Raw genomic sequence first — 24,471 nt, forward strand, 5'->3', positions numbered from 1 at the left:
CCTGGCCCATGTCACTTGCTTTTTATTTTAAAGGGCAAAATAACATTCCAGGGCGTTCAGCTTTCATCATTGCTAAGCTGTTCCTCTGTTTGGGGTATGTGATTAACTGCCAGTTTCAGACAGTACTAGATGGGGCTGCTGGAACATCTTTGCACAAATGCTCCTCTTTATCTCCGGGGTTACTTCCTTGGGGTATAGTCCTGAAAGCTACGGCTAAGTCCAAGAGTGGGAATGATCATTGGATGCTTATTTTCCTGAGGGGCTGTTGCTTTTGAAAACAGTGTTTGGGTTGTGGACTCAAAATTGAAGTCAACAGCATTTATTGAGCATTATCATGTGTCCAGGACTGTGCTGAAATCGCATCTGGGAGAGAACTCACTGGAACGTGAGTTAAGGTGGAAAGAGGGCTGGGATCTGATCCCAGCTATGCTCCAACTTACTATGTGAACTTGATCAAGACCTTCCCTGCTCTGGGCCTCAGTCTTCAAGTCCGAGAAATGAAAGGGCTGGACAGGCCGTGGTCTAGCAGCTCTGGTCCCATGATTCAGCCTGGGGATGCTGGGCTGAGGCGGTGTTTCTAGGCAACAGTGTTTGTTTGGGATTCTGATGTGTGGCCGGGACAGCTGTGAGCACTCCTGGCTCTGGCTCTGTCTCCCGGGGGCAGCCGGCCAGGGTCCCACACGAGGCCAAGTTCAGCCGCATCTGGGGGAGGCAAGGGGGGCGGTGGCGGAGAGAAGGGGGCAGTGAGAGGATGGTGCTGCTTCTGTCTAGCAGCTCCTGATTTTCTTATTTTTATCCTCCCACCACCCTTCTCCCCTGCACCACTCCAGAAGTTGCTATAGGATAGTCAACCCACCCACCGCCTCCCCTGCAAGAGGGCTATGGCCCCAGTTAACCCAGAGCCGAGAGGTGAGGGTGGCAGCTGGGGCGCTGGTGACCCAGGAGAAAAGCTGCTCACTCCCTATAAGCCACTGGCATGGCCTGGACGGGCCGGAGCCCCTCGTGATGTCTTCACCTTAGTGAATTGTCACAGCTCCTGCTGGTTCCTGGCTTGGCAGCTCTGAAGCCGGGTCTTGTTAGTCTACAGCCTGCAGCTTTCTTTCCAGAGAACAGTCACATTAACTAAAACACAGAGTCAAACGTTTAGATCACCACAGCAATGAGGAGCGTGCCTGTAGTCCAGCGGTCAAGTCCCACTTCTGTCCTGAGTAGCTGCGTGGCCGTGGACAGCAGGACTTCATCTTCCTGAGTCTCAGTCTTATCGTCTGTAAAAGGGGTTGAAGATCATGGGATTTGCCTGACTTACAGGTGTGGCTGTTGCAAGTTTCAAGTGAGAATGTGCATGGGAGGTGCTTAGCTGCATGGCGGCACACAGGAGGTGCTCAGTAGTTGACGGCTGCTGTTGGCATCTGCACCATTGCTGGAGGGTCTGCCTTATCTGGGCTTTTGAGGATGGCGTATTCTCTCTCTCATATTGTGCTTGGCTGTTAGGTTTCCAAGGGTCCATATCAAGCCCCTCTTCCTAAGTTTCTCCAGCTTAGCTTCTCCATTTGTGGCTCCTTATAAGGGTAGGTGAGGTGCAGCCACAGTATGGAGATGAGGGCCAGGACTGCCATTTGTGGAAAAGGGGGCCCTCCAGGCTGACGGGTCCTGGTGGGTGGGGCCCTTGCCTGGCCCAGGATCAGACCCTGCCAAGCCCCAGGAGACACAGGGCCTGACATGAAGTTCGCACGCAATGGGCATCTGTTGAGTGTTGCCCGACTGCGTACCCTGTGGGTGAGGCTCAGCCCTCGATGGGATGGGTAACTGTGGAGAGTGCTGTTCCTTGAATGGCCATTGATGGCACTCGTGAAAGTCTCTGCTCACACCATGAGGCTGGAAGTGCTTTCAGGTTGGGCCCATTATAAACGGAGGCAGCAAGGTGAACATCATGAGAGATAGCAAGAGGGACTGGGGCACAGATAAAGAACCCAAACTTTAAGCTCCCCGAGGACAGGGTCATTTCCTCAGCCTCAGCAGCACCTGGGCCACCTTGAACCCAATGGCTCTTTATTGAATGAATGAGCGAGCTATTGGCTGAACTGGGCTTGATGCAGCTCAGAGCAAGAAAGTTGAACTTGGCCTGGAGTCAACAGGGAAGGCTTCATGGAAGAGCTGAAGCCTGTGTGGTCTTGAAGGGGGTGCGGGAGGGCACGAGAGGCTTTGCGACAGGTGGAGGAACAGTGCGAGTGAAGGGGGAAAGGGAAGTGTGTGTAGCATGGACAGAGGACAGCTGGAATTTACCATCAAATATTTATTGAGCACCTATTATGGGCCAGGGCCCGGGGTAAGAACCAGAGATATGCTGAGACCAGTGCAGACCTGGCTTCTCCTTGCAGACACTGACAGGTAGTCACAGGTGTGAAGTCTTCAGGAGTGTGTGACTGGAAGCCAGCCTCATCTGAGTCACAGAGGGTAAGCAGGAGTTGGAGAGACAAGCCAGAGCTGGGCTGCCTTGGAAGTGTGGGTGGGGAATGAGGTAAACAGGTGTGCCTGGAGACTTGCATTATTCAAGTACTTTCTATCAGATGCCCTTTGGTCTTTCTGGAAGGTAGGTCCCTCACGGAGCTTGAGGGCAGTGCCCTGCGAGGTCCCGTTTTGGTCCCCACTTCTCCCATCTGAACATGTGGGGCTGGCTGTGTGAGCTTTGCTGCCGACGAGGAAAGCGCAAGCCTGATGGATGTCATAAACAGGAAATTCCCCATGAACCTCTCTGTGTTCTCATCTGGGCGCTCCATGGAGCCATCTGGCTACACACGCCTCCTCGATGGGGTCTGCTCCTGCTAATTATGGGCGCACACTCCACAGCTGCATGTTCCTTGGAGACACTTGGTGTCTTCCCGTTTCCTCCCACCTCTCCTCTTCCCTGATAGGCTGCAGTTCCCAACCTCCTGCTGAGCCTCAGGGAACAGGGAAGCAGAGCTGTGATGGGGCAGAGGGAGGTGGCAGTGGGCTGCCCTGGAAGCCCCCCAGGCCACCTCCTGTCCAGCCAGGCCCAGTTGCTCCTGCTTTACCCTTTGCCTAAGTCTTACTGGAGCTTGTGCAGGGGTCACAATAAAGGACATTGCCCTGGTCTACATCTGGGCAAGGTTCTGGAGATACAAAGCCCGATGGGTAGGTAACAGGCAGTCACAAGCCAGTGTGGTAAGGGCTGTGATGGGGGAGGCGCAGGCAGCTGTGGGAACCCATAGGAGGCACTTACTAGCCTGGCACATCAGGGCAGCCTTCCTGGAGGAGGTGATATCTAATTATTGAAGGATGAGCAGATGTTATCTAGGTGAGCAAGAGATGGAGGAGTGTCCCAGGGAGAGAGAACTGTAGTGTGTATGTGAAGGTGAGATGGACCTGCCCCTCTAAGGGAGAACAAGTGATCCAGGGCCACCGTGCAGGAGATGCCTGTGGTAAACTTGGGGGGCAGATGGGGCTGGACCCTGCAGACCCCCACAGGCCATTCTACTGAGCTTGGACTTTGTCTGGGGAGCAGTGGGCAGCCACGGAGGGAGCAAGGCAGTGACATGGCCAGATTAGAATTTAGAGTAGGCACAGACTCTTCAGGGCAGGCACTGGGTCCTTTGGCCTTTGAAGGCCTCAGCTTGTCCATCTGTAAAATAGATTCTCCCTTCTTCCATTTCTTCTTTGTGATATAGCACCCCCTTTCTGAGAAATGATCTGGGTGTGCTGGTTATAAGAAAGGCAACATGATGCCTACTCTTAGAATTGTTTCTACTTTTTGGAAGTTTTGAAAGTTTCTTGTATTTTTTTTTCCAGGATGCTGCCATAACTGAGTTCCCACCTCCTATCCTTTTAAGGGCTTGATGAGGGAGGGAGTGGGATGTTCTATGGTCCTTAAGGTTCTCAGAAGAACTGGAAGGCAACCTCTGAGATAACTGAGTCCAGAGCTGCCTTTTGAATATGAAGAAAGTGAGGATCAGAGATGTCAAGTGCCCTGCCCAGGGTTGCCCAGCATGTCCGTAGCAGAACTGGACCTTGGACCCAGAGCTCCAGATTCTTGGTCCAGACCTCTTTCCACTGACCCCCATTGTCCTCATTTCACCAGCTGAGGGGTTGCAGTAAGGTCTGGGGTGGGAACCGCATCCCAGCCCTGAGTGTGATTGGGTGTATATGATTCAGCCCCAAACAAATTTGGCCCTTGCTTGGTAAGGGTTGACACATCAACGTGATTTAACTTAAAAAACACGGAGGATGAGAAAATCCAGGCTGGGGAAGTGGAGTCACGCCAGGGAAATGTTTACCCATCCTAGAATAAATAAACATATGTGGTCTTTTTCCTCTACACTTTAAAGATGAACTGATGTGCTCAGGGTCGCCTAGCTGATTGGAGACTGGGAGGCTACAACCCAGACACTAGCAGGGGGTTTGCATCATACTAGGACTGTCCACTGAGCACTTGCTATGTCCCAGACACTGTAGCTTTACAAGCATCATGTCATTTTCATACCACATCCATGAAATGGATATGCATATCATTCCCATTTTCCAGATAAGGAAACTGAGGCTCAGGGAGATGGAATCCTTGGCACAAGGTCAGCCTGTAAGTGGCAGGATGGTGGTTCACACGGGGGCCACTTGCTGTCAAAGCCCTGCTCCCATCTGCTCTGCTTCCCGGGGCAGAGGTACTTCTTCGTGTCCCTGGGCAGTGTCCCCAAGGGGGGGGGTCCCCCGACCACCTGTATTAGAGCCACCTAAGGCCTTGTTAAAACCCGAATTACCCCCTCACACACACACACACACACACACTGAGTCAGTCTCGGGGGGGGGCCTGGTAATCTGCATGTTTCACACACCCCTGGGAAATTCAGATGAGGGTGAGTGCCCAGCAAGGAGTGAGCGCTGGACCCGCCTGACAGAGCTGACGGTGCATGAGCCTGTGGTCTAGCAGTGCCACTCCTGTGTATGAGAGACTCGGATGACAGCATGCAGAGGGCCCTGTTGGTGAGCGGGGTGAGGAAGGAGACAGCAAGAGGGACAGAGAGAGAAAGCAAGGGGGGAAGGGAAGGAGAAAGACAGAAAGCAAGGAAGAAAGAAAGAGAGAAAAGAAAGAAAGGAGAAAGGAAGAAAGGGAGGAAGGAAAAGAAAGAAAGAGAGACAAAGAACCTAAGTGCCTACATGTTCACCGCAAAGAGAATATGTTAATAAAATGTGGAACGGTCACACAAGGAATATCAAACAACAGTGAGAACAAATGAACTAGCCTTACACACTTCCACACGCCGCCATTGATGTCAATGTTTTAAAACATGCAAAGCAGCATTGTGTATCATGTGCGGATGGGCCACCATCACCATCATGACAGCTGGCCTTTGTTGAGGTGTCTCTGTCCCAGGCACTGCTCTGTGAATTGTCATCCAATCCTCTTGACAACCCTATGAGGGATAAGTAGTATTATTGTCTCTATTTTCCAAAATGAGACAACTGAGGCACCAAAAGTGACTTGTCCAGCCTCATGCAGCAAGCATACGGCAGAGCAGGGTGGGGACTCAGCTGGTCTGGCCCAGGATTGGGGACTAGAGACTGCTGCTCAGTTTATCATTCACAACAGTCCTCAGAGAACTTGTCCCATGTGCATGCTGGATGCTTGCGACAAACTGAGGAGGAGGGCTACTGGGCCGGGGGATTATTACCCCGTTTTCTAGGTAGAGAGACAGGCCCAGCAGGGCAAAATGAGTAGCTCGAGGTTGCACAGCGAGTGAATCGATCTATTTGATAACTATGTCCCCTGAGCTTTGTTTACAGCATCTCACGTGATCCTTGCAGCTGCCTGGGAGGTGGGGGGCTGTGCTGATCCTATTATACAGAGGAGGATACTGAGGCTCAGCAGAAAGGGAGGTGGGAAGCAGGACTGGAACCCAGGCCTGTCTGGCTTCAGCGCCCAGCTGGTAACCTCTGATGGGTGAGGCTGGAGGACTGACTTTGGGGTTCCCCACCACTGTGCTGGCTGCATGCTCTTGTGGCCATCCAGGGCCAGTGGCCACAGCTTCCCTCCCTGTTTTGTCGGAGCAAGGACTGCAGGGAGCTAGCACATATGGGCTGGTGATGTCATGTCTGCAGGGGCCCCTTGGGGTCTGGCCCAGCTGCAGGAGCCTGGCTGAGGATCCCAGATTACTGTGGGATGGGGGTCAGGTGACTTCAGCAAGATGGGCTGAGTTGAGTGGGGTCGGGGGTTGGGGGTGGTGGTCAGTGGGATGGAGGCTCAGCAGCTTCCTCCTGGAGGGCCCTGAACACAGATCCAGGCAACAGAACAGCAAAAGGCGCTGGTTTAGGAGTCAGGCCAGCCCCAGCACTTAGAGCAGAGGACCTCGGGGCTGGTGGCATCTTCTCGAAGCCATGGCATCCTCCTCAATGAGGCTCATCCCCACTGTGCAGGCTGCTGCCGGCAGTCAGTAGGTACGCTACAGTCACCCAGGTGCCAGGCCTTGGCTGGGCCCACAGTGGATTAATTCTTCACCAGCCCCAGGGGCAGGCCCTTATCCTCATTCTCCAGATGAGGACGTGGAGGCTCCAAGAGGTAAAGCGACTTGCCCAAGGCCACACAGCTAGGAAGGGTTCAGAGTCTGGACTCAAACCCAAACTGGTGAACTTATCTAGTGCTCTTTACCTGTTACGCCAGTAGGGGTAGGATTTGGCCCTGGCCTGGCAGCTCCCAAGCCTTGGCTCAGGGAAGTGAAGGTGGGTAGGGGCAGGAATGGAGGACATGCTGAGTTCTGGGGGCGGAGCCAGAAGGGGGCCCAGATGTCAGACTGACAAACACTGATTTAGTCTCGGAAGCCTGCTTGGGGGAGGCGGCTGGTTTGAGTGGGGTCTTGAGGACTTATCAGTGGAGCCAGGGTTGGTTAAGGTCTCACTAGTGTCCCTCTCCTTCTGTAGGCACAGCCTGCTCCCATCCGGCTCCCTACGTCTGACCCAGGTCCAGGTCAGTGACAGTGGCCGCTACCAGTGCAAAGCCAGTAACCCCGCAGGGTCTGCCTCCCGTTGCTACATTCTCGAGGTGCAAGGTAGGGCCTGGGTCTCTCTCCCTCAGACCCTGCTCCCCAGCACGCAGCGCCCTGTTCTTCCCTCTGTCTGTTTCTCAGGCCTTCTCAGCTCCCCGCGCCCCCATCTCCCTCAACTCCACTTCCATGCCCAGCTCTGCCATTCCATCCACGGCACCCTCCAGCTCTTCCTGTCCTTCTCAAGTCCTGTCTCTCTTTCTTCTCCAGCCCCTTTCTCCACCTCTCCCCATGCCCCTCAGTTGGGCCTGGAGAGGCTATTCAGAAGCCCCCTGAGAATAGAGGGCAGGGCCCAGTAGGGGCCTAGGGTGGCAGGGGACTTGGGGTTTGGGAGAGGTCCTGTGAAGGGGGAGCAGTGGGAAGGTAGGGTCTGAGAGCATCTCTGGCCACAGGAGCCCAGAGTTTGGAAGTGTTAAGAGGCAGAGGCTCATGGGATGCCACTCTGAGCCCCCTCCTGCCCCTGCTGACCCCAAAAGAGGCCCTTTGCAATCTCCCACCTACGCCCAGTCACTAAGGCACTTGGAACAGTGACCACAGTGGTCCTTGCCACTTAGTGAGCGCCGGCTGTGTGCCAGGCTCCATGCTGTGCTCTCTATATGTATCGCTTCCTCTTTTGGTTTATAAGGCCTGGGATCCCACAAGTGGGCATTCACCTGGGTGTCCAGGACCCACTCAAAGAAAGCCAATCAGTGTCAATTACCACATCAGAAAGGCAGAGACTTTTCATCTCAAAGAGCCTAAGGGGTCATCTAAGACAGGGGTCAGCTAACTACTACGTTCAAGCCAAATCTGGCCCACCACCTGCTTTTGTATGGCCCTCAAGCAGAGAATGGTTTTTTCATTTTTAAATGATCATAAAGGAAAAAAATACGAATTATATGAAATTCACATTTCAGTGTCCATAAGTAAAGTCCTGTTAGAACGCACCCATGCACATTCGCTTATGTATTGTCTACGGCTGCTTTCACGCTGCATCTGCAGGTTAAGTAGTTGAAACAGAGACTGCCTGGCCCACAAAGCCTAAAATATTTACTGTCTGGTCCTTTACAGAAATAGTTTTCCAACCCCCAATCTAAACTAACGGTCCATTTCACAGGTAGACAGGCAGAGGCCCAGAGAGGGAGAAGCTCCAAGGTTTGCATGAGTATGTGAGTGAGACATGAAGCAGGGAGGCAGGATAACGAGGCAGAGCTGGGTTCAAATTCTGGCTCTGCCACTCACTGCTGTGTGACCTGAGGCCAGTTGCTTGGCTTCTCTGAGCCTCAGTTTCCCCCTTGTAAAGTGGAGGGCACAATAATGCCCATCTCATAGTCATAAGAAGGTGTTGGTGACATAAAGCACTCAGCAGAGTGGAAGCTGTTATTGTCTTTAGCAAGTGTGAGAGAGAGACAGGCAGACAGGGCATGTGCGCTTTCGTGCTCCTGGGTAGGGAGCCCTCCCAGGCAGCGGGGTCCTGGGCCAGGGGGTGGTCTCTGCCCAGGGGCTAGGTTCCCACCTATGGTCCCGTCCCCAGGCTCCTTCTCAGAAGCTGAGAAGGGGGTGGGTGTTTCTCAGTGCCCCCTGAAGGTCCAGTACCACTTGTCCCAGTCTGTCATGCAGCACTCAAAGCCAGGTGGCCCTGGGCTCTAAGAATTCACCTAGGCCCATCAGGTCAGCCCCATGAGGGGCCCCCTGGACTCCTGTCCACACAGACTCCGAGTCAATGTCCACACTCCAGCTCCTACCAGCTGAGCGGGTGAGTAACTCTGGACAAGTCACATAACCTTTCTGAGCCTCAGGTTCCTCATCTGCAAAATGGGCCTGGCATCCCCCACCCGGTAAGAAGTGCTGAGTGAGATGAAGGATGAGAAAGTGACTTGAAAACATGAATCCAAAAGAAGCAAAACCACTCCCTACCCCTCCACCAGCCGAGGGGAGGGAAGAAGCAAGGTGGGAATAATGAGAATAACCGTACCCCAATATGAGGCACCCACGGTGGGCCAGGATCTGGGTTAATCACTTTAGTGCCACGTGAGTCTCATGTCATCCTCAGGGCAGCTTTGTCATGAGGGGGAAGCTGAGGCTCCGGCTGGTGGGGGTTCTTGTGCAGGGTCCTGTGGCCCGTGAGGGGCTGAGCCATCTCACCCAGTCATGGGCTTTGAGCTTCCTCTGTGTGTTCTCCCTCTCGACCTTGCTGTGTGACTTTGAGCCCGTCTCTCCCCACTCTGGGCCTCAGTTTCCCCATGTGTGCACTGAGCTGGAAGCTTCCAGGTGTTGGTCCTCAAGAGAGTCTGGTAAACAAGTTAAGCCTCGATGAGCGAGTGATTCATGAGAGTGTGTGTGGGTAAAAGGCCAGACACTACTCACTTTTGGGGGTCCAGAAATAGGGTGTCCTAATGTCTCTTCTTGACAAAGCAGAGAGTCGGCGGCCTTGGATTGCCCCCCACAGTGGTAATGTTGCTGGTCGGTGATGTGCAGGGGTGTGGGGGGCCCTGCTGCAGGCAATGCTGTCTCCATGGGCCGAGGGTCTGGGATCCCCTGCCTTGACCCCTCCCGTGGCCCTGTCAGTCCCCCCTCAGGTGCAGCTGGGCCCACGTGTGCTGAAGGTGCTGGTGGGTGAAGCCTTGGACCTGAACTGCATGGCTGAGGGCAACCCGGAGCCTCAGCTGAGCTGGTCCAAGGACAGCGTGGCCCTGCAGGACCAGGTGCCCAAGGGCTCCATCCACTTTGCCGCCATCAAAGTCTCTGATGCTGGGATGTACCGCTGTGAGGCCTCCAACAGCGCTGGGGTGGATGCGTGGGAGCTGGAGCTCAGAGTGCTGGGTGAGTCTCCCTGAACCCCAGAATTTGCCTCACCCCATCTCCCTCCAACCACAGCTTAGACTTATGAGATGCTTGTCTGCTGCTCCGGGCTTGTCACCTTCCTTCCTGGGGTCAGAGCCCTTGCCCTCTCTGGGACTTCCCTGGGCACAGAGCCCCCATGCCCTCTGAGTGCAGCTGTTAGGCAGGGCAGGTATCTGAGAGCCTTGGTCAGCCCAGTGGGTACTAGGTAGGTCCTTCTAGCCACCACCAGGGGATTCCCTGTTCTCCTTCCCCACAGGCCTGTGATCTGTCAGGCTTCTGAGTTCAGGGGGTGGTCAGAAGGCACTCTGGGCTAGTGAGCCCAAGTCCAGCCTCTTCCGCTTACTAGCTGGGCAGCCACAAGCCAGTCATTTACACTCTCTGACCTCTAGTTTTCTCATCTGTAAAATGTGTCCAATAATATGTGAAGGTCAGCAAGAGAATGTGTGTAAAGCACCTGGAGCATAGGAAGTTCTGGATCAATGGTGCTAGCATTTTTCACTATTATAAATATAAATGTTTATTAATTTAAAATGAAGTTGCAAAGCCACTGCTGGAAAGGAGCCCCTTGTGGTTGGGAACTCAACCAAGCTCAGCCTTCCATTCTGTGGGGTTGTGGCCCTGGGGACTTGTCCTTCAGGAGGCAAGCCAGCTCCATTGGCCCTGTGGGCCAGACCATGCGGCTTGTGCCCCTCCTTATGCCCAACTGGGATTCTGGAGAGGAGATGCTCTCCCTGCTAGCCCAGGGTCCTTGGGGAGTGCCAACCCGTGGGTCCTGGAGATTGAGCGTGGTCATGTCACCTCCCACCAGAGCCACCGCACTGGGGGGCCGAGGAGCCCAGCGGCCTGCTGGAGCGAGTGGCCGGAGAGAATGCCAGCCTGCCGTGCCCTGTCAGAGGTAAAACGGGCCAGGGTGAGCTGTGGAGGTGAGGGGTGGGCCGGGCTAGGGAGGAGTCCCCCTCTCCCCCCGCCAGTCCACATTCCAGTGCCCTGGATCACACACTGTGGGTAGTACCCATGAATTATGGAGGCTTATGCGGTCCTTGCTGCTTGCCAGGGTGAACCCAGGTGTTGCATCCCATCGATCACCCTATAGGATGGGTATTAGATTAGCTCCCTTTTATTCGGGCAACCAGGCACAGAGGGGCTATGTGACTTGCCTGAGGTCAAACAGTCAGGTGGTGATGACAGAGTGTGGTCTGGTTTGACCCCAGCCCTGCCTGTCCCTTTAGCCCTGTGCCCCTCTGTGTCTGCTGGGGGAGACCCAAGGCAGGGCATCTGGGGGATTGTGACAACCAAGGCTGAGGAAGGCCCAAGGGTCCTTGTGTTGGGGCTTGGTAGCCCCTGCCTCTTCCCAAGCCCCAGACTTGCTCATGGAGGATGGATTCACTCAGTCCTGGGTAAACCAGCCCTTTGGGGCCCCCTTTGGGGTAGCAATGCAGCGTGGAGCCGAGATGGATACCTCTGCCATTAACTGCTCAGCCTTGAACCCTGCTTCAACCCTTCCTGCCTGTGTAACTTGGGGCAATTTGCATTACCTTTCTGAGCCTCAGTTTCCTCTTCTGTATAGTGGGGTACTACCAGTGCTGGGACAAGTTGGTGGGAAAGCGTAAGTTTTCCAGGTCCCAGCACTGTGCCTGGTGTGCTGTGGGAACTCGGGGAAATGTGTGGAATGAATGACACCACTTTTCTGTAAAGCCTCCCTGCCCACCCAGCTGATCCCACTCCCTGACCGAATTGCTTCTTTTGGGTTTAGGCTCATATGTGGGCATTTTCTGTTTCCCTAACTGACTTGTGAGCTTCTTGTCTCTTGAGGGCATACTGCCTCCCTGTGATTGGGTGGCATCCCCTAGAAGGGTGGGTGAATGGGTAGCAAGCAGCAGGATAGGAAACGCCCTGGCGGGAGCCAGGAAAGCTGGTTTTAGTCTCAGCTCTGCCTCTTCCTGCTTCAGGGCTCCCAGGGAGTCCCTGGGACAGGACAGAGGGGGAGGCAGGGAAGACAGGGGCCAGCTCTAGCTCAGGGATGGGTGGTGACCAGCTGCCCACCACATCCTGGGCAGGAGGCAGGCACCCCGGATGAAGCTCTGGAAATCTGCAGGTTCCCCTGACTACAGCTGCCCATGCTGGAGTGGCCCCAAGGTTCCAGGCCCTTGACCATGGCGCCACCTTGTGTCACTCTCTGATAATAGCAAGCAAATGTTCTACTCTGCGGAGGTGGGAGGTGGGAGCCACCAGCACAGGCCTCCTGCTGTCTTTGTACTCTCCCGCTGCCCACAGTCCCCAGGTTCAGCCCTGGCCAGTCAGGGGCCTGTCCAGCGTTCAGCCTTGTCAGCATAACCCAAGCCCCCGCCAGATAAACACTCCCTCCCCCTGACCACGATGAGCCCTTGACCTTCCTTTTTAAGCAGGTGACTGCCCTTGTTGCTGACTTTGGACGAATCATTGCTCCTCGCTTGATCTGTGTAACATGGGGAGGGAGTAGTGAGCTGAGTGGTTTTCAGCTGCAGCTCTGTGGCTCGTGGAATCTTCCCTTCACAGTGCTTCAGGGAACTTCTGCAGTTAGAACTATTTTACAGGTTAGGGTTTTTGCATTTAAAAAGAAAAAAAAAGTTCTAGCATTGAAAACCCAGTCCCCCTCCAGGCCAGCAGCTGGTCCAGATGGACCCTTATAGCCCCAACAGCTCTGAAGCCCAAGTTCCCTGGGTGGTGGGAAGGATGAGGGTGGGATGAGATCTCAGGGAGAAGCTGAAGGAGCTGGGAGGGGTGTGTGTGTGTGTGCACGTGTGTGTGTCTCAAGTGCTGAGAGCAGGGCCCTGGGAGTGAGGCTGTCCAGCCAGCATGCTGGGCAATACAAAGGAAAATGGCAGAGGATTCTATGAGAAGACAGGCACAGAGATTAAGTAACTGGCCCAAAGACACACAGAAAGTGAGTGGCCATGAATACAGGCCCCCAGGCCCTGAGCCCTTCCCCCCACACCAGAGGCAAGTACCAAACAGGAAAAGAGTTTCCAGCACTTTAAGGTGGGAGGTGTCCGTGTAGGGTGGAGTAAGGCAGGGGAACCTCCTGAAAGAGGTGATGCTTAGGATGCCTTCGGGTGCCACGTCTCGACTCCCTCCTCCAATGTCCACCTAAACAGGCTGGCTCATGCCTACCTCCAAGAGCCCCTTCTTCCCTCCCAGCGGAGAGGATGAAAGAGAGAATTTGTCTTCAAAGGGTGCCCCACGCTGCCAGAGAGATGGCAGATAAAGTGAGGGGTGTTATTAGTGATAATTAGTATTAGCAATTATTGGGAGTCCTGATGCCTGGTGATGGCAGAAACGATGGGTGCAGTGTGATGGAGGGGCAGAGGGTGCTGACCCGTGAGTCTGGGGGTGCAGCCCTGATGTCTGACAGACCCCTACCCAGTGTTAGAGGAGATAAGAAGGCAGGGGAGGGCTGAGTGTGCAGAGTTCAAGTGTGGCTGCTGCCGTCCTGGGGGCTGGGCAGGTCGGGCGGAGCTGCAACTCACACAGGTCGTGCCCTCCAAACCCTGCTGTGACCACGAGGCAGCTCTGCCTCTCACCTGTGTGTGTGCTGCTTGGATGGCTGGACTATTCATTCAACACCAGTGTGAAGACCTAATGTGTGCCAGTCCCTACTTGAGGGGCTGGGGTTTCAGAGAGATGGATGTACGCACAGCCACATGGGGTGACCACACGTTGCACACCCACTGTGCGCCAGGCCCTGTGGAGCTGACAGGCTGGGGGCAGAGATAGATAGACGGTGGGCAGTCCAGCATGAGGAGTGTCCCAGGAGGGAATCCATGGGAGTTGTGCCACTCACAGAGGGGCTGGGGGTGTGGCCAGCAAAGTGACCACCACTGTGTGCTAAGTTCATCCGATGGCATAATGCAGGGCACAGAGCACAGCAGGCTCCTTCATTTGTTCATTCAATTAGCAGAGGTTTCTGCACATCTGGAGTCCCTGGGTGGTGCAGATGGTTAATGCACTCAGCTGCTAACCAAAAGGTTGGAGTCCAAGCAGAGGCACCTTAGAAGAAAGGCCTGGCAATCTACTTCCAAAACATCAGCTGTTGAATACCCTGTGGAGCACAACAATTGGTCCCTATTACCCTGGAGTAACAGAGGAAGGAGAGTCAAGAGTGGAGGAAATGGAATATGTGGCTAATTGCCCCCATGAACAATTGCTTTCTTTGCCGTGACCAGAAGAACTGGATGGTACCTGGCTATCGTTACTGAACATTTGTATCAAAGATTCTATAGAAGAATTCTGATCAAAAGGGGGAAAATGCAGAAGAGAATTTCAAATTCTCATGGACTCCAGACTTTCTGGAGCCATGGAGGCTGGATGAACCCCTGAAACTTTGTCCTAAGATAATCTTTAAACAGTAAACTGAAAATACCGCCTGAAGTTTTCTTAAAACCAGACAATAGTTCAGCTTAACTAGTAAAATAGTCTGCCTTGAGCATTATGCTCTTTTAAGAACAGTCTGTATGGGCTCAAAGTGACAACAACAACTAGAAAGATTAGATAGGAACCTTAGGGGGCAGTGAGTCTATGTTAATGGGGGAGGAACAACTCAGAAAAAGAGGGTGAGAATGGTTGGGCAACTGAAAGAATGTAATCAGTGTTACTGAACTGTACATGCAGAAATTGTTGACTTGGTGTATGTTTTGCTATGTATATTCTCAACGACAACAACAAAAATAAAAGAAAATTAAAAAAAGAGAAAGCATATGGGGTCACCATGAGTTAGAGTCAATGTGACAGCATCTGGTTTCAGCTGCACACCTACTACGTGCCAGGAACTGCCCTGGGGCTGGGGGTACAGCAGGTAACCAGACAGGTTCTTGTGGAATCTCATGGAGGGGAGAGAGACAACAAAAAATAAAGACCGAAGTGCATTCCTCGGCAGGTTAGAAAGTAGGAGGTGATGGGAAAATCACCCTCAAAACAAAAATTACAGGCTAGGAGTGCTAGGTGGGGGTGCAGCTCTAAATGAGGTAGGCTGATGGGGCCTCACTGAGAAGGGAAATGGAGAATAGGCTTGCGGGCCCCTCGAGAGACGGGACGAGTGTGGACGTGCAGCATGAGGTGGGGAGGTGGTTCTCAGGGCAGCTGCTTCTCCCAGCCTGGAGGTGAGAGAGGTGCCTGGACCTGTGTACTGAAGGGTTGGTGACGTTTGCAAAGGAGGAGACATGTGGGGGAACAGCGGGAGCTGGGAAGGTATGTTTGGTGCTGATGACCCTGTGTGCCCTGCCAGGCACGCCTAAGCCACAGGTCACGTGGCGGAAGAGCCTGTCTGTGGAGCCCCTGCGTGGCCGGCCAGGTGTAGCAGTGCTGGATGAAGGGTCTCTGTTCCTGGCCTCAGTCTCGCCCACTGACAGCGGGGACTACGAGTGCCAGGCCATCAATGAGGCAGGCTCCACGTCCAGGAGGGCCAAGCTGGTGGTCTTTGGTGAGCAGGGTCCCCAGAGCTGGGGGGCCAGGCAGTGGCAACGTGGGATTGCTTGTACTCACCTCCTATGGCCCAGTCTGGCCAGAGGCCTCTAGGATGCCAGGGCCTGGGGACACACTGGGGTGCCCAGAGGTGGCAGTGCCAGCTCCCCAGGGCCCGAGAGCTCACTGCAAGGGAAGGCTGCGTGTCCCTGCTCCTGGGAACCTAGAGAGGGGAGCATTTGGGGATGTTGGGTGAGCGGCAGGTTGCACTGGGTGCACCCCCTTCCCCAGAGAGATCCCCAAGGAGACAGTGTATGGGGAACCACCTGGAACTCCATAAATGGATTTTAAAAGGGTCTAATAGGTGAATTGATTTTAAAACGAGCCCCATTTTAATGGAGAGCCTCAAAGCCCACCTCCAGGATGTATGGAGGGAGGGGAGCTCTGCCCCTTTACCTTCACACAGGCACAGTGGGTGGGGGCTGTCCTTGCCAATAGGCTGAATCTGAGCCTCGGTCAGTTTTACCGGCTCTTAATGGTCACCTTGTAGTTCCCGTGACCAGCCACCCCAGTCACCATCTAACGAATTGCTCAGGCAGTTTGTTACAAAGACACGCCCATGCTTTGAATTCTGACTCAGGAGACCAGGGTGGGGCCTTCCCGGGGACTGTGACGACAGGCTGGGTGTGAGGACAGGGTGGAGCCAGGGGTCCCAGTATCTTGCAAAGCGGAATGTCAGAGAGGGCAGCACCAGTGGCTTGGTCAACCGAGGGTGTGCCCATCCCAGCAAGGCTGCCATGGCCTCCTGTTTGAATCTTGAGAGATGTAGCATCCCCAGGCCTGCAGGGCTCCCCGAGGCCACAGCCACACCAGGAGCTGGGGTGACGGGCCCAGTGAATCTGGGGGCGGGGAGGGAGACAGGGCTTCCCGTCCAGGCCACAGAGAATGGCCCAGGCTAGGTCCAAGTGGATGTGGCTCTGCGGGGGGGGGGGGGGAGGCAGGGGCAGCTTCTCTGCTTCTTGCTCCCCAAGTGCCCCCCAGCATCCGGGAGGACGGACTCAAGACCAACGTGTCGGGCATGGCAGGGCAGTCCCTGACACTGCAGTGTGATGCGAATGGCTTTCCTGCCCCCGAGGTCAAGTGGCTCAAGGATGGGCAGCTGGTGGGTGACCCCCTGGGGCAGACAGCTGGGGGTGGGATCTGCATAGGGGCGGACCTTCTGGACAGGTGTTCTCCATACGTTCCACGGTATGGTGGTGAGACTGTGACAGGTGGCTTTGGGGATGGCAGGGAAGTGCGATACGGGTTTGTGGGGACTGTAGTCTCATGATGAAGTCTGGGGGACTGCATGGTGGAGCGGGTAGGGCACCTTATCACTAAAGTGGGTGGCTCACCAGCTCCCTCTGGCCTCGTTCACCCAGATCCCTGAGGCTGGCAGCCACCACCTCCTGGATGGGGCCCGGTCCCTCCACTTCCCCAGGGTAGAGGAGGGTGACTCTGGCTTCTACTCCTGCTGGGCCGAGAACCAGGCCGGGACGGCCGTGAGGGACTTCGAGCTCCTGGTGCTCAGTGAGTGAACCCCGGGGGCCAAAGGAAGAAGGCAGACTTTGCAAGGGTGGGGTGAGGTGACAGGATGGCTGGAGGCCCTGCACCCTTCCCTTGTGTGTTCAACTATTGTATTGACCACCTACTGTGTGCCAGGCCCTGTGCTGAGAGCAGGGGCCAGGGGGACCTCACAGACCAGGTTCTGCCTCACAGAACTAAGGGGTGGGGGAAGACATTAGACAATCATGCAATTAATCAAGTCATTACAGTTGTGTTAGAGCTACAAAAAGGTGTTATATTCTACCAAGAAAGCACAGTGCAAGGGCCCAATCCAGCCCAGGGGTCTGGAAGAGCTCCTTGAAGAATGAGGCGATGGGAAGAATGTACCACGTAGGGGGGGCACCCCGCACATGCAAAGCATCGTCTGGAGGAGGGGCTTAGCGAGTTTGGGGAGTTTTCACCCCTTATCCCTGTTGCTCCCAGCCCCGCCGTCTCTGCTCGGAGCGGGGACTGCCCAGGAGGTGCTGGGCCTGGCAGGTGGAGAGGTGGAGCTGGAGTGCTGGACTTCTGGGGTCCCCACGCCCCAGGTGGAGTGGACCAAGGACGGGCAGTGAGTGGCCCCCTGGCGGGTGGCATGGAGGTGGTGCCCAGGCCTGGCGGGGTGCATGGGGGCCATTGGGAGGTTGGACTCTGGGGGGCAGAGGAAACCTGACGGGCACTGTACCCACCTCACAGTGCGCGGCAGAGCCCTGGTGCCCAGGTACAGGGCATCCCAAGCCCCTTCCGTCCCCGGCCCTGAGATCGCCCAGGCTGGCCCTCCGCTCACATCTCAGCAGACGTTCCATGTTGACAGCCCTTCACGCAGCCTTCTTCCCCCTCCTTCATCTCTCTCTTCTTTTTTGTTGAGGCAAAATTCTGTCACAAAGTTAACCATTTTCAAGTGTACAATTCAGTGACCTTTAGTAAATTCCCTATGTTGGGCAACCATCACTTCTGTCTAGTTCCAGAACGTTTCATCACCCCAAAAGGAAACCCCACACCCATGAGCAGTCACTCTCCACTTCCCCCACCCCCAGTCCCTGCCAACCACTAATCCATTTTCTGTCGCTATGGATTCACCTATTCTGGAAACATCATATAGGTAGAATTAGACAATTCGTGGCCTTTTGTGTCTGACTTATCTCACTTAGCATCCTGTTTTCAATGTTCATCGTGCTGTGGCATGTATCAGTGGCTCGCTCCTTTTTATGGCTGAGTAACACTCCATTTGGAGCCTGGTGGAGCAGTGGTTAAGAGCTTGGCTGCTAACCAGGTTGGCAGTCCAAATCCACCAGCCGCTCCTTGGAAACCCTATGGGGCAGTTCTACCCCGTCCTGTAGGGTCGCTCTGAGTCGGACCCGACTTGACGGCACCTAACAACAACGGCAGTACTCCACTGTGTGATTATACCACATTTGTTATCCATTCCCCAGTTGCAGGGCATTTGGGTAGTTTCCACTTTTTGGCTGTTGTGAGTTGTTTTCGGACTTCCTTTTTACGAACATTTTCGTTATTATTAAAGCAGCTGTGCCATAGTGTGAAAATGAAAGTCGACTTAATGCTGACAGAGTACTTCCTGTGTGCCACGCCCGGTGCTGGCCACAGGGGAGAGAGCCGTGAGCAAAGCTGTCCCCGTTCCTCCCTCGTGGGCTCTGGGACTATGGGGGAGACAAACCCAAGCAAGCGTTTTCAGGGGGTGGGGACTGTTGTTGTTGGGTGCCGTCGAGTCGATTCCGACTCATAGCAACCCCAAATGACAGAGTAAAATGCCCCCTAGGGTTTTCTTGCCTATAATCTTTATGGAAGCAGATTGCCAGGTCTTTTCTCCCTTGGAGCTGCTAGGTAGGTTTGAACTGGCAACCTTTCAGTTAGCAGCTGAGGGCGTAACTGTTGTGCCACCAGGGCTCCGGGGGTAAGGACTAGCAGTGGGATATTCCCACTTATGCTGAGGCAGAAACCCAGGCACAAGGAGGTTAGGTAAGCTGCCTGCAGTCACCCAGGGTCAGCAGTAGAGGCAGGATTGGAGCCCTGTGTGTCTGGCTCCGTGGCCCATGCTTTGCACCCCATATACTGTTCTGAGAATCACTAGGATGAAGTATGCCTTGAACTAGTCTTTAACAGCCAGGTAGGACTTGGAGAGGCTAAAGGCAAGACAGGGCACTGTAGGTGGGGGGAACAGCATGGGCAAAGGTGTAGAGGTGTAAGTGCACAGGTCATGACTGGGAATAGAGTCCAGGCTGTGCCTGGAGCTGTAGGAGATAAGATGGAAGGAACCCACATGAGCCCAATAGTACAGAGGCAGAGTCTTAACCTCTCTGTGACTCAGTGTTCTTATCTGTATAATGGGCCAGGAGTCCCTGGGTGGTACAAATTGTTAATGCATTCAGCTGCTAAATGAAAAATTAGCCATTGAAAACTCTACAGAACACAGTTCTACTATGACACACATGGGTTAGTATGAGTCAAAATCAACTTGATGAAAACTCCTTTTTTTTTTTTTAAGTGGGACCACCCCCTGCTTGAATGCCAGGCTGAAGGGGTTTGGGCCTAGCCCCTGGGTGTGCTCACTCTCTAGGTGGATGGGAGGGAATGGAAGCCTTTTGACCAGGACTCACAGACTGGAGGGGCCAGGTCAACCGTGGCCTGCAAACAGCTTTCACTTGGCAGGCAGGTTTTTAAATTTTGTTTTTTTAGTTTTAAAACTGTTCACTGGAGCATAATTTATGTACCATAAAACTCAACCACTGTAAATATCCAGTTTAATGGTTTTTAGTAAATCTGTAGAGTTGTGCAACCATCACCACAAATCGGTTTTATAACATTTCTATCACCCCCAAAAGTTCCCCTGTGCTTGTCCGTGGTCGATCCCTGGCTCCCCACTTAGCCCCAAGCAACCAGTGATCTGCTTTGACCCTGCAGGTTCAGTAGGAGTTTAAGAACCTATTAATTTGAGGCCCAGGCCTGGGAGAGGGGAGGCAAGGAGGCATTTGCATGATCCTAAGAGCAAGCACTTCCTTACTTGCTTTAGCCTGTTAGTCCTGGCCCTGTTGAGGCCCACAGGTGGCTGCACTGCTTGTGTCTCCAGGGCCCACCTCCACCCCCTGTTGTTCCACTGCCCCTGCCTGGCCATGGAGGGCAGCAGAGTTTCTGGTCCCTGCCCAGGTTTGCTGAGGCTCCACTGAGCTCCCTTCTGGACAGCCTGCCCCTGCCGGGGCCTGGCCTCACTGATGGTTTTCTCTTGACCATCTCCCCAGACCCATCCTTCTGGAAGACCCTCATGTCCAGCTCTGGGAGGACGGCCAGGTTCTCAGGATCACCAGCGGTCACCTGGGGGACGAGGGGCAGTACCAGTGCGTGGCTTTCAGCCCAGCCGGCCAGCAGGCCAAGGACTTCCAGCTCAGAGTGCACAGTGAGCCCTGCCCCTCCGGGCCCCTGCCCAGACCCTAGGCCCCCTCAAATCCGTGCCATGGGTGACTCCCAAAGCTTCCTGCCTGGCTGCCTGCTTGGCTGCTGCTTCCTTGGAAGAAGGATAATGGCAGAAATGGGGGCCCTTGGGGGAGCCTCCCAGGCCAAGGAAGCCGGGGTGGGGAGCCCAGAGGGAACTCTAACCAGTCCCAGTTTTTCCCATCCCTGCCACACACGTTTTACTATCTGAAAGCGCTTGGTATGATTTTTTTTTTTAACTTTTTCTTTAAATCAAGTCACTTCTTTACACTGAAACACATTTATTTAAAAGGATATTTCCTATTTCAACTATAAGTGGAAAACCAGGGCCACATGGCATTAATGGAAGGGAACTAAAAACAAATGCAGCGTGAGAGCAATGTGGTAAATTCCTGCTGTGTGAGCTGCCTGCAGAGGTCCTCGAGTCCATGCCTGTGCCCTCGGCTGAAGAGGGGAGAGTAGAAAGTGCTAGAAAAGTTAAGGACATAACATCAAACGGAGCCCTTCCCTTGTCATAATCAGGATGGAAGGAGATTTGGAAAGGGCCTAGCTTTTTGCTTTTGAGACTCAGTGTTATTTCATGCCATGCCCATGTGTCACCTAAAATCATCTTGGGTGCCACCAGTGGTGTGTGACCTGCCCTGTGGGAAGCCCTGATCTAGCCCACCCCCTCACTTTACAGATGGGGAAACTGAGGCCCAGATTGGGGAAATGACCTACTCTGGGCTATACAGTGAGTTAGAGGCAGAGTGGGGTCCAGAGCCTGAACCTATGTCCCCTCTCCCCTCCTGTGATGACTGACCATGCTTCCCACATCAGCAAGTCCTGAGATGGCCCTCTATCTGGCCCCCAGGTCCTCACTCTCCCCACACCCCCCATACCTTCCCACCCCTGTGGTAGAAGACTTGGGACGTGGGACTGTGCTTTTGGCCCACTGGCATGTGCCTGCCACTCTCGGGGAGGACGCCAGACACCTCTGGGAGCTCCCTGTGACTGCCTCCCCCCCACCTTGTCCTCCTCAGCACCTCCCACCATCTGGGGCTCCAATGAGACCAGTGAGATGATTGTCATGGAGGGCCACCCAGTACGGTTCCTGTGTGAGGCCCGGGGAGCCCCTGCTCCCGACATCACCTGGTTCAAGGATGGGGTCCCACTCCCCATCAGCGTCAAGGCAGTCTACACCAGGGGTGGCCGGCAGCTGCAGCTGGGGAGGGCCCAGGGCTCAGATGCCGGCGTCTATACCTGCAAGGCCAGCAATGCTGTGGGGGCAGCCGAGAAGGCCACCAGGCTGGAGGTTTATGGTGAGTGGGCTGGGGTTGCAGCTGTGGAGGGGATGTCTCAACAGGGGGTTTCAGCTAGTGGAGGTGAGAGAGGGAAGTATTTCACATGGGCTGGGGTCAACGAGGGGCTTACCTAGGCTTAGTGGGCTGGCTGGCTGGACATTGGCTCCTGGGCCAAGAGCAGGCTTGTATCGGGCTGTGGTCCCTGAGCAGCTCCCGTGCTTCTTCCCTAGTCCCACCCACCATCGAGGGTGCTGATGGAGGACCACGTGTGGTGAAGGCTGTGGCTGGGAGGCCCTTGGTGCTGGAATGTGTGGCCAGAGGTCACCCACATCCCACCCTCTCCTGGCACCACGAGGGGCTGCCTGTGGCAGAGAGCAATGCGACATGGCTGGAGGCAGGAGGCGCGCTGCGGCTGGAGAGCCTGGGGGAGACATCCGGAGGCCTGTACAGCTGTGTGGCCGGCAGCCCTGCCGGGGAGGCTGTGCTGCAGTACTTGGTGGAGGTGCAGGGTGAGCCCCTCAGGCCTGGCCCACCCACAGCCATCTGGGCTTGTGGGCCCTTCTCCCAGCACTAATTGAACACCTACTGTGTGCTTGTTCCCTCGCAGCCTCCTGAGGGCATGGAGGGTGGAGGAGAAGAGCCAGTGTCCCCCATTGTGTGCAACAGACAGAGACACTGAGACCTGGGCTGGGGATCCCACAGGGCTAGGAGGGGGCAGGGTTGGCACAGAGCCCGGTATCAAGGGCCCTTGCACTTGCCCAGGACTCTGTGCTGGGTCCACCAGGCAGGACGGAGGGCATCGTTTCTGCCTTTCAGGAGATGCCTGTGGAATGGCCATTCATCAGGAACTACTGAGGCCCCAAGCTATTGGCCCCAGGGATGGGGTGCGCGGGGCCTTTGCCTGCCTTTTCCTTCATTTGACAGGCATTTATCAAGCATCTGTTGTGAGCTGCCTGGTTTGGTGTTGGAGATAACGTGGGAACAAGGGCGATGGGACTCCTGCCCCTGGGGAACCCTTGGTCTGGTGGGGAGATGGGCATTAAATGAGCAGGCCCAAGCCAGTGGGGGAGTCAGATGGGGTCTTCACCCGGCCTTGGGGTGGTCCTGGAAGGCCTTCTGGAGGAGGAGCACTTATGGGGAAACTTGAAGCATGAGGTGAGGGGCTTGGGCCTTCTTCCCCTGAGGGCAGTGGGGGCTTGGGAAGGCTGTAGGCTAGGGTTTGCTCAGCTCTAAACACCCGATGGTGGGTCCTGCCCACAGTGCCCCCGCAGATCCTAGTAGCTGAAGGCTTGGGCCAGGTGACCGCCATCGTTGGACAGCCCCTGGAACTGCCCTGCCAGGCCTCAGGCTCCCCGGTGCCCACTATCCAGTGCGTAAGGGGTGGTGAGGCCTGGGCTAGAGGTGGGGGGTAGAGTTGGGTGTGGATGGGGCAGGGAGAAGTACCCCTCTTCCCTGGAGTATGAAAAAGGTAGGTGGGGATACTGCGAAGCTGCCTGGATTGCCCTGCCCGGCCCTGCCCTCCCTCTCTCAGGCTGATGCCTCCTCCCCACCCACCTCAGGTGGCTGCAGAATGGCCACCCCACCGAGGAGCTGGCCGGGGTACAGGTATCCTTGCAGGGGGCAACACTGCACATCGACCACGTGGATCAAGGCCACGCAGGCCTCTTTGCCTGCCAGGCCACCAACGAGGCAGGCACTGCTGGGGCAGAGGTGGAGGTGTCTGTACACGGTGAGCAGGCGTCTGGGCTTCTGGGGCTGTGGGCTGGCTGAGATGCCAGGGCTATGGCCATCTATGCCCTTGGCAGGCCTGGAAGGGGTATGAGGCCTGTCTTCTGTGGACAGTGTTTCGGGGCTGGACTTCCTGGTTCTCCACAGAAAGGTAGGGTGTGAGTGACAGGCCTCAGTTAGTTATCACACTTGTCATCTGTCTTGTCCAGCCCATAGGCCCTTGCTCCCCTCTCCAGCCTCCTTCCTCACCACTTGCTCTCTTTGTGTTGACCATGCAGAACTTCTTTAACTTCCTTCAACACGTCAGCTCTCTCTCTCTTACCTCTGAGTCTTGTGTATGCTGTTTCCTCTGCCTGGAACATTCTTCCTCCTTCTCTGCCTGCCTAACTCCTCCTTATCTTTCAGGTCAGTGCTAAAGCTCCCCTTCCTCCAGGAAGCCTTCCTCGATTTCACCATGTTGACTCTGCCTAGTCTGTCATGGCCACAGCCTGTCACCCACTGTAGTGGAATTGCTTAGTTGTCCATCTCGGCTGCCCAGCTCTGTGAGCTCTGAGAGGACAGTCCAGTAGCTGTCATGCTCTGCTGTGTCCCTGTGCCCAGTGCAGATATGGGTTCAGAGCAGATGCTCTATGCACATAGGAATAAATGGCTGGATTGGTTGGTTCAGAGAATGTCTAAAGTGCTGGCTCCCAGTCTGCAGCTCTTTCCCTAAGCTGGTGTCTGAGAGGCAGGTTTGGGAGGAGGCTAGAGGCCAGCCCTTGGCCAACCCTGAAATGCCAACTCCTTAGCTCCCTGGGCACTGAGGGGGTTCATGGGTGCCCACTGCACCCCTGCTGACCCTGACCTGGGACCTCCCCGCCTCTGCCCTGGCCAGAGCCCCCATCGGTCGACATCATCGGGGGTGAGAACATCACAGCCACTTTCCTGCAGCAAGTGACCCTCCAATGCATAGGGACTGGGGTGCCTGCCCCGAGCCTCCGCTGGTGGAAGGATGGGGTGGCCCTGGCAGTCCTGGGGGGCAATCTGCAGGTATGTACAGGGGCCCTAGGGCTGGTGGGACAGCTGGGCGCGGGTGGAGGGGCCACTTCTTGGGGTCCCTGAGACTCTGAGGGGAGCCCTGGCAGCCT

The 24,471-nt window shown here is 55.2% G+C and overlaps 1 protein-coding gene across 1 annotated transcript in view; it reads left to right on the forward strand.

Moving 5' to 3' along the window:
- HMCN2 (hemicentin 2) overlaps window positions 1-24,471 on the forward strand; it is a 168,191-nt gene that overhangs the window by 70,996 nt on the left and 72,724 nt on the right. The window contains exons 25-37 of the mRNA XM_012555391.2: window positions 6,925-7,052; window positions 9,594-9,848; window positions 10,678-10,764; window positions 15,130-15,324; window positions 16,337-16,467; window positions 16,727-16,874; window positions 17,334-17,460; window positions 20,144-20,298; window positions 21,356-21,634; window positions 21,847-22,125; window positions 22,877-22,985; window positions 23,176-23,345; window positions 24,219-24,373. Of these exons, the coding sequence (XP_012410845.2) occupies window positions 6,925-7,052; window positions 9,594-9,848; window positions 10,678-10,764; window positions 15,130-15,324; window positions 16,337-16,467; window positions 16,727-16,874; window positions 17,334-17,460; window positions 20,144-20,298; window positions 21,356-21,634; window positions 21,847-22,125; window positions 22,877-22,985; window positions 23,176-23,345; window positions 24,219-24,373 (2,218 nt within the window). The remainder of the gene's footprint in view (window positions 1-6,924; window positions 7,053-9,593; window positions 9,849-10,677; window positions 10,765-15,129; window positions 15,325-16,336; window positions 16,468-16,726; window positions 16,875-17,333; window positions 17,461-20,143; window positions 20,299-21,355; window positions 21,635-21,846; window positions 22,126-22,876; window positions 22,986-23,175; window positions 23,346-24,218; window positions 24,374-24,471) is intronic.

This window comes from Trichechus manatus, unplaced genomic scaffold (assembly GCF_000243295.1).
Source record: "Trichechus manatus latirostris isolate Lorelei unplaced genomic scaffold, TriManLat1.0 scaffold00038, whole genome shotgun sequence".
NCBI classification, from domain to species: domain Eukaryota; kingdom Metazoa; phylum Chordata; class Mammalia; order Sirenia; family Trichechidae; genus Trichechus; species Trichechus manatus.